The sequence below is a fragment of the Protobothrops mucrosquamatus genome, unplaced genomic scaffold (assembly GCF_001527695.2).
Source record: "Protobothrops mucrosquamatus isolate PMUCROS unplaced genomic scaffold, P.Mucros_1.0 scaffold_210, whole genome shotgun sequence".
NCBI classification, from domain to species: domain Eukaryota; kingdom Metazoa; phylum Chordata; class Lepidosauria; order Squamata; family Viperidae; genus Protobothrops; species Protobothrops mucrosquamatus.
The window spans coordinates 525,170-533,992 of record NW_015386286.1 but is presented as its reverse complement, the minus strand read 5'-3'; the positions used below and the strand labels follow the sequence as shown (position 1 = coordinate 533,992).

Below are 8,823 nucleotides of genomic sequence, written 5' to 3'. Positions count from 1 at the left end.
GTTTAATCTATTAGTGTGTCAAGGTCTTTGAAGGTGATCTCTTTCTCTCTCTTTCTCCATCCCGCCCCCGCCCCCCCGGGAAAGCTTTTGGCTCTCTGGCCTTATGTTCATCAAAAATTAAAAAAGAAATATTAACATACAGTATTAGGCAATTAGAATAATTATTTATTTAGACAGCATTCTGAGCAAATAGAAGCTAAAGCATGCAAGGTGTCTGGACTGGATATTCATTTCCAACTGCAATTTTAAAGAGACATTTCTGACTTTTCAGTTGTCTGGGCCAGCCTGCCAAAAGGCTATTGGTTCTTCTGCTCTGAGTGAGCCTCTTTCCAGAGTAAGGTGAATGATTCTTAGAAGTAGCATTTTCTGTGCTTATTATTTCCAGCAAATTCATCTATTTGGATTACACAAGCTTCCAGACATGAAGAATAAGTTCACCATTAACCAAAAGGACATCAGACCGTACTTAAAATGTTGTATAAAATGAGAAAGGAAGAAATGTCCTAACCTTTTTTAATTGTTTGCATTGCAAGCGAAAATTGGAAAGAAAGATAAGGGATTTAGGTCTTGATCGTCTTGTCTGTCAGTTTAACTCTCTGAGAACAGAATGGAATGGGACCCAACTTGCTGGGGTATAAGAAATATCAAAGAATAGGATAGCACACACACTTGCCCACACACACACACACACACACACACACACACACACACACAAAATACATTCATTACACAGGGAAAATAGACTCTTCCTGTGGCCACAGATAAAAGCATTAAAAGTCACGCCACATGCTTTCTCTACCATTTCATTGTATTATTATTTCATAATAATTTTATTGTTTGACTCCTTCTGACTAACTAGTTGTCATTTTAATCTTATAATGAAATATTCTTTGGATAGGGACCAAGCCCATCAGCAGATCATCCCAATGAAAATGGGTGCATATATGTTTCCCAACTATCATTTCTTACAGTTGAATAGTATATGCTAGGAAAAATCACATACATTTCCAAACAAAGATCTGTTTTCTTTTTTTAAAAAAAAAATCATCCAATTTTGTATATTAGCCTAGTTTATCTTTGTCATAATCTGTTATTTCACTTTTGCGGTTTTCCAAGTATTTTGGTCCCTGTTTTAGATAACTGGAGTCACAGATCAAATGACAACGATTTATCACAGAAAGTAGCCATCTATCAGCTCCCAACAAATCCAGGGCCCTTTGTGGGCAGTGAGACTACACCAGTCAAGGCAACATGTTCTGAGAGCTTTGCAGCTTGATCAGAATTGCTGGTTTGGGTCGTCAAGGACTTCCGACTGTCCATGCTTGTCCTTCCTCTGGGTGAAGCATTTTGGTGATCGCCAATACCAAAGCAGCAGCAAGAAAAAGCAGCTTTAAATTCTTCCCGAAATTTTCCTGCCGAATCAAAGACCAAGACCATCATGAAGAAGCAGCCAGACCACATCCTTCCAAATTAACAACAGTTCCTGCATTTGTTTCTTTTCCATTCAAAGCGCCTGATGTGATTTGCATAATCCAGAGAAGGCAATGAGATGGCAGCTTTGCAGCAGGTGATGTAATGGGATATGGGAATGGCCTTGAGGGGGAGGCAGGGCAGGGAAGAAGAGATGCTGCCTAAGGAACAGTCAGAGAAGAGGGAGCATAGCAGAAAAGCTGCACAATGGGTGGAGAAAGAGGCTCAGAAGGGACTCCCTCATGGGATATCAGGCTGTAAAAGAAATGGTGGGAGATTTATACTTTCAGACTTGCAAGATTCTGTTAATGTAGCCTTACCATAAGGAAGAATCAGCTCATCTGGTCGTGTTTCCTATCAGTCTACCTGGGAAGGTTGACAGTTTTTCTAAGATGATTTTTATATGCAATTATGATCCTGATTCTGATTTTGAGTTCCTGTGTGCAGAACTGGTGAAGCATGTAGCAAAATCGTCTTTTTAAACTGAGATTAGGGCTTGAATATCAGTGCTGTCTTAAAGATGCAAATATGAATAGAATGGAATGGAATAATAGAATAGAATAGAATAGAATAGAATAGAATAGAATAGAATAGAATAGAATAGAATAGAATAGAATAGAATAGAATCATGCTTGGTACACAATGGGAGGTACAGAAGCTTTTATTATCAGATTGCATTTATTTTCCTGTTTTTCTTCGAAGCACAGCATGGTTTTTATGAATATATCCCCAAAGTGATCTAGCTTGATTTGAGTTAGTGAAAGACTATTTTAAAAAAAATCACCCCATGAGCTCTGTGATTGTGGAGGGATTCAAACTGGAGTCTCCACAATTTAAATCCAGGACTATTATGGGACTCTTAGCAAGGGATTGCAAGGGGGTGAGGGACTGTTTTGCAGAGGAGGATGTTGGCAAAGGCTAATTCCTTCTTTTTAGTTCAAGCACTAAGGAATTCAAAAAGATATATAAAAAAGTTCTTGAACTCGATCATAAGTTAAAAAGTTAACGAGGAATGAAATTACTATCTCCTATATATCAAGGAGAACACACCTCATATTATAATTTTTTATTGTTTTAATTGTTCTATACTTTTGGAATTACGAGCCACCCAGAGTCACCAATTTAGATGGATGGCTATAGAAATCAAATGAATTCAAATCAAATCAAAGCAATCCATCAATAATATTAGGTAGATCTCCTGATGTCTTGAAATTTGTCCATTGTTTGTTTTGTTTGTGATTGCAATTAATGGAAAACTGACCTAAAAGTAAAAATTTGTTTGATATTGAAATGATATGTATACATATTTAAACTAAGTATACTCAAACAGTTGATCTGTTTATTGGATTGCTTGAATGATGCATTTTCTTTAAATCTGTTCCTTCCTCTATACTACAGCAGTATCTTTCTCTTTTAGAATACTATAAATACAGCAAAGTAAATACATTGCATTAGTTCTTTATCTCTGTTGTTTTTCTACCAGGATGATGATGATGATGATGATGATGATGATGATGATGATGATGATAATAATAATAATAATAATAATAATAATAATAATAATAATAATAATAATAATAATAATAATAATAATAATAATAATAATAATAATATCATCTACTTACCACTAAGAAAGTTGTAAATAATTGGGTTTACTGCACTATTTGCGTATACAAGCCAATGGGAGAAAGTAAACAAAGCATACACCGTTTCTCGATCTTCAGCGTTGTTAAACATCCCAAAAACTCTTTATAAGAGGGGGGGGAAACGTTAGAAGTAGAAAACATCTCATATCATATTTCTGATATTGATAAACATGTAAAATATTTGCATGGTATATAGATCAAAATTCTGAATTCCAGATGTGTGTAGTGATGTCATAACTATAGCACCATGAAGTTGTAAAGGGTGTTCTCCATATGTATCACCTCTCATATACAATTGTCACATTGATGGGATGTGCCTTGACACAACTAAGATCCACACATGCCAAGAACCAGATGCATTTTATTTATTTATCTAATTTATCTAATTGCCCATCTCTCCTAGCAACACAGCTAACACAATCAATAAATACTTAAATGTATTGTCATCATTAATTATTAAAAATGTTCAAAACTATGAAAAATGTTACAAAAGCAACACACGAACAAAGAAATAGCAGTCAAAGGGATACTGATAGTAACAGTACCACTTCACTGATTCACCCATCTTAGTTGAATGAGGAACTGTATACATGCCTAAATTCTCCAACAGGTAAACATATAGATTCTAGACAAACACTATAATCAACTTCTAAATATACAGACATGACTGGATTTATGCTGCCCACTGACTCCTAATCGGTATTTTTGTGAATATCTGAGTGGGGACTACTCATACCTTTTTTCATAATTGTAAAAATATGGCTTTCGCAAGCCAGCCTGACCTTTAAAATTATGTACAGGCCTTTTTCCATAATTCTCTGCCATCAGAGGTACGACATTTATCTACAAAAAAGAGGATTTTCTGCAGAAATCAGTGAATGCCAATAAGACAGGGTGCTCTGAACTGAGAATTATTTCAGTGTCCCTTGTACAGTCCTCTTTCATAACAATAAGTATTATAACTTATTATAACAACTTATTGCCAGATTGTGTACATTCCAAATCTACAAATGAGACTGGCCAGCCATTTGTCTGGAATGGGCACGGGGATTGGACTAGAAGACCTCCAAGATCCCTTCCAACATTATTCTATGTTCTAAATGTAAACCAGAAACATTTTTTTCATCAGTGCATCCCATTATAAAGCCACTATCCCATTCAGTAGAGATATGGCATTTAATATGCATACTTTCCTAACCTGCAATTTGATTTGATTTTTTGTGGACAGTATTGAGTCTTGAATTTAGGTCATCAATCTTGATGAAAAACAGTAACATTCCTGGGAAGGGTTAGCATTAACTCTACAATGGTAGCCCAATCCTAATCCAAACCGTAATCTGGAAGAACTGAAAGCCTTAAGATGCCAATATTCTCCAACTTAGTGCCCTCCAGATGTGTTGGGCCTCAACTCCCATCAGTCCTACCCAGACTGCTGACAGGAGATGAAGGAGATGAATTCTGACATATCTGGAGGACTATAAGAAAAATGATTTACATTCCTTGTTGGCCTTGATGCCTGTAGAAATGATCTACTGGCCAACTTCTGCTGACCAGCTCTGGCCAAGAGGGACTTCTTTAGGAATAGTGCTAATAATATTCAGCAGTATGAGATCTTCTTGCTTATATTGTCCTCAGAGTTTGGCTCCTCACTGGAACAATAACATTTTTTTCCTTGTATAGCAATACTTTCTATTTGCCCATGCGTCTTCAACTGAGTCCGTAGTTGACTTCCCTCTGGTGTCAATAGGTGTCTCCTGCAGCTTTTTGATGGCTCTTTCCTACATTGCTTCCAATGTTATCTCTTTCAGAACACGTTTATAACGTTTAGAAACACATTTTTATTATTAACGTGTTTTAAGCTTTAAAGCCAGTCTGTTAATGAAAAAGCATAGAGGGAGATAGGAGGACAAATATTCCTTGAAATGACCTGTAATGAACATGTATGCAAGTAAATCCTATTAGCATCCAGGAAAAATTTATCCCTACCCCAATGCTTGTGTGGGAAAGAAAATTACGGATAGTCTTCAACTTACATCCATTCAGTTAATGTCCATTCAAAGTTACAATGGGGATGAAAAAAGTGACTTCTGCTGGTCCTTGCACTTACAACCAGCACAGTGTCCCCAGAATCACATGATCAAAATTGAGTGCTTAACAACTGGCAAGTATTTATAATGGTGGCAGCATCTTGACATCACCTGATCTCCACTTGGGACCCTCCCAGCTTCTGACAAGCAAAGTCAATGGGAGAAGACAGATTTGTTTAACGATTGCATGACTTGTTTAAGGATTACACAATTTGCTTAACAATAGCAGCAAGGTGTGTTGGTTATGTTGGCCGCTTTGAGTTATTTGCATAAATAATAAGGACTGGATAAAAAAATAAATAATATTACTAATAAAAAGGATTGAAAAACTGGATGTGACTCACTTAACCACTGCCTCACTTAGCAGTGGAAGTTCCAATCCCAATTGTGGTCATAAATCAAGGACTCCTTGTAAACATAGTGGGCTCTCAATAAAAATCGCCACCCAATTATTGTTGAATATATTTTCCCAGCCCAGGCAGACACCCAAGCTATTTATTTTTAATATCTCCAAATCTGGCACGTGGAAGTACCTTTTCAAGATGTTGAGAATGCTAATGGGGAGATAGCAGAGGGCAAAAACCAAGAGCACCACCATCAGCATCCGGGCTGTTTTCCTCCTGGTTTTAATCTGTTTGATTTCGGCTGCCACCACGCTAATCCTCAAATGTGCTGGTGGGCCCAGTTCCCGCGTCTGTGCTGTGGATTGCAGCGGCCTCCATTTCCTCTGAACCATGGATGACGTTCCTGGAATCTAACAGCACATAATAATCGGAATCTTAATGATTGCCATTTGGCCCAAGGGAAATTTTGCACTGATTACTCAGCGAAGGTTACAAAGTAGATCCATTTCCACTCATGAGCATAGCTACATGATCACAGAGACGTTTTGGTGTGATCATCTTCCAGTGATGAAAATGGAAGATAATTTTGTTTTAAATCTAAACCCTTTTTGTTACGATAAGTCTGTTTCCACAATAGTCGTAAAGTATATTATAGGGTAACGTTTATTATAGGGTAAAGTTGTAAAGTTTGTTATAGGATGTGAATGGAATTAAATGCCAGTTTAAACCTTAAATGGAGATGTCCTTCTCGATACCTAAATTGTCCCCTTCGTATTTTTTTTCTAACGAGAAGATATATCCTTTCTATCTTATTGAAGTCTAAATTTTAGAACCCAACTAGTCTATACGAACAGGAGAGAGATCTTTAACCGACTACTATTAATGTTACCCTTTTAACTAGTAATAATAAGGTACACGATGAGGGCTAGTAATAGGGTCAAACATTGGACTGAAACTTTAATCTTTCTTCTTTTTATTATTTTTATTTATTTTTTCTTTGTTTCTCTCTGTCATGATACATCACATTTGTAAAATACTTGATGTACTGTATGAATGGGTCAAAAATAAAAGTAAAGAAGATAGTATTTGGGGGGAATCTATTCTAAACAAGCCAAAAAATCTCCACTCTATTCCAAAGACATATAGCATGTATTAAAAAATGTGAAAATCATTTTACATTTATCCATTAGAAACAGAAGGTTGGCAAATATAAGGATTACCTGTTACAGTGGTTCTTCAGTACTCCATGTTAATTGGTTCCAGGAGTTGTGATGAATATCAAATAATTTTTTCCCATAAGGAATAACATAGTGAGTAACAAAACAGCTGACATCATCAAGTTCTAGCTTGTGCATTGAGTACTAAGCAAATGATAGGTACTGGGACAAACGTTTTGTATCAAATGTGTCGAGTACCAAATTTGATGCGTTTCCAAGCAGTTGAGTACCAAGGAACCACTGTAACTGATTTTCTTCATGTGCTCTAGCCCCATGGATTGGGGGAACACATAATGGTTGTTAATGTTTCTAACAGATAAACATGATATATCTGCTATCTCAATGTCACAGCGTTTATTAGAATAACTAATGGTAAATATGTTTTTAGTGCTAGGCTGCATTAACAGAGGGATAGAATCAAGATCACGTGAAGTGTTAATACCACTTTACAATGCCTTGGTAAGGCCACACTTGGAATACTGCATCCAGTTTTGGTCACCGCGATGTAAAAAAGATGTTGAGACTTTAGAAAGAGTACAGAGAAGAGCAACAAAGATGATTAGGGGACTGGGGGCTAAAGCATATAAGGAACGGCTGCTGGAATTGGGTATGTCTAGTTTAATGAAGAGAAGAACGAGGGGGGACATGATAGCAGTGTTCCAATATCTCAGGGGCTGCCACAAAGAAGAGGGAGTCAAGCTATTTTCCAAAGCGCCTGGAGGCAGGACAAGAAGCAACGGGTGGAAACTAATCAAGGAGAGAAGCAATCTAGAACAGTGGTTCTCAACCTTTCTAATGCCGCGACCCCATAATACAGTTCCCCATGTTGTGGTGACCCCCAACCACTTATACATCGCCGGGTGCCAGGGGCGTGGCCAAGTGGGTGTGGCCACCAAGTGGGTGTGGCCACCAAGTGGGCGTGGCCCCCCAACCATAAAATTATTTTCGTTGCTACTTCATAACTGTAATTTNCAAATTTGGAATTTACCTCTACAGGAAGAGCTATGGATTTAACAGGGGAAGCATAAAAAAAAGATTGCTCTTCTATATAGGAAAGATAGAATAACTTCAGATTTAAAATCTTGGGTTGATCAGATATGCTTGTCCTCTCTCTAGAAATTGGCTGATGATAATTACAATGGGAAAATTGATCATTATTATTCCATGTGCTCGAGGGCTAGTAATAGGGTCAAACATTGGACTGAAACTTTAATCTTTCTTCTTTTTATTATTTTTATTTATTTTTTTCTTTGTTTCTCTCTGTCATGATACATCACGTTTGTAAAATACTTGATGTACTGTATGAATCGGTCAAAAATAAAAGTAAAGAAGATAGTATTTGGGGGGAATCTATTCTAAACAAGCCAAAAAATCTCCACTCTATTCCGAAGACATATAGCATGTATTAAAAAATGTGAAAATCATTTTACATTTATGCATTAGAAACAGAAGGTTGGCAAATATAAGGATTACCTGTTAAATACAGTGGTTCTTCAGTACTCCATGTTAATTGGTTCCAGGAGTTGTGATGAATATTAAATATTTTTTTCCCATAAGGAATAACATAGTGAGTAACAAAACAGCTGACATCATCAAGTTCTAGCTTGTGCATTGAGTACTAAGCAAATGATAGGTACTGGGACAAACGTTTTGTATCAAATGTGTCGAGTACCAAATTTGACGTGTTTCCAAGCAGTTGAGTACCAAGGAACCACTGTAACTGATTTTCTTCATGTGCTCTAGCCCCATGGATTGGGGGAACACATAATGGTTGTTAATGTTTCTAACAGATAAACATGATATATCTGCTATCTCAATGTCACAGCGTTTATTAGAATAACTAATGGTAAATATGTTTTTAGTGCTAGGATGCATTAACAGAGGGATAGAATCAAGATCACGTGAAGTGTTAATACCACTTTACAATGCCTTGGTAAGGCCACACTTGGAATACTGCATCCAGTTTTGGTCACCGCGATGTAAAAAAGATGTTGAGACTTTAGAAAGAGTACAGAGAAGAGCAACAAAGATGATTAGGGGACTGGAGGCTAAAGCATAT

The 8,823-nt window shown here is 36.9% G+C and overlaps 1 protein-coding gene across 1 annotated transcript in view; it reads right to left on the bottom strand.

The window, feature by feature from the left end:
• Positions 1–883: 883 nt before the first annotated feature.
• The window catches only part of HCRTR2 (hypocretin receptor 2), a 29,367-nt gene continuing 21,427 nt past the window's right edge, over positions 884–8,823 (bottom strand). Inside the window, exons 5-7 of the mRNA XM_015826558.1 lie at positions 5,737–5,957; positions 3,096–3,217; positions 884–1,412 (exon numbers count right to left, since the gene is read on the bottom strand). Of these exons, the coding sequence (XP_015682044.1) occupies positions 1,192–1,412; positions 3,096–3,217; positions 5,737–5,957 (564 nt within the window). The 3' untranslated portion in view covers positions 884–1,191. The remainder of the gene's footprint in view (positions 1,413–3,095; positions 3,218–5,736; positions 5,958–8,823) is intronic.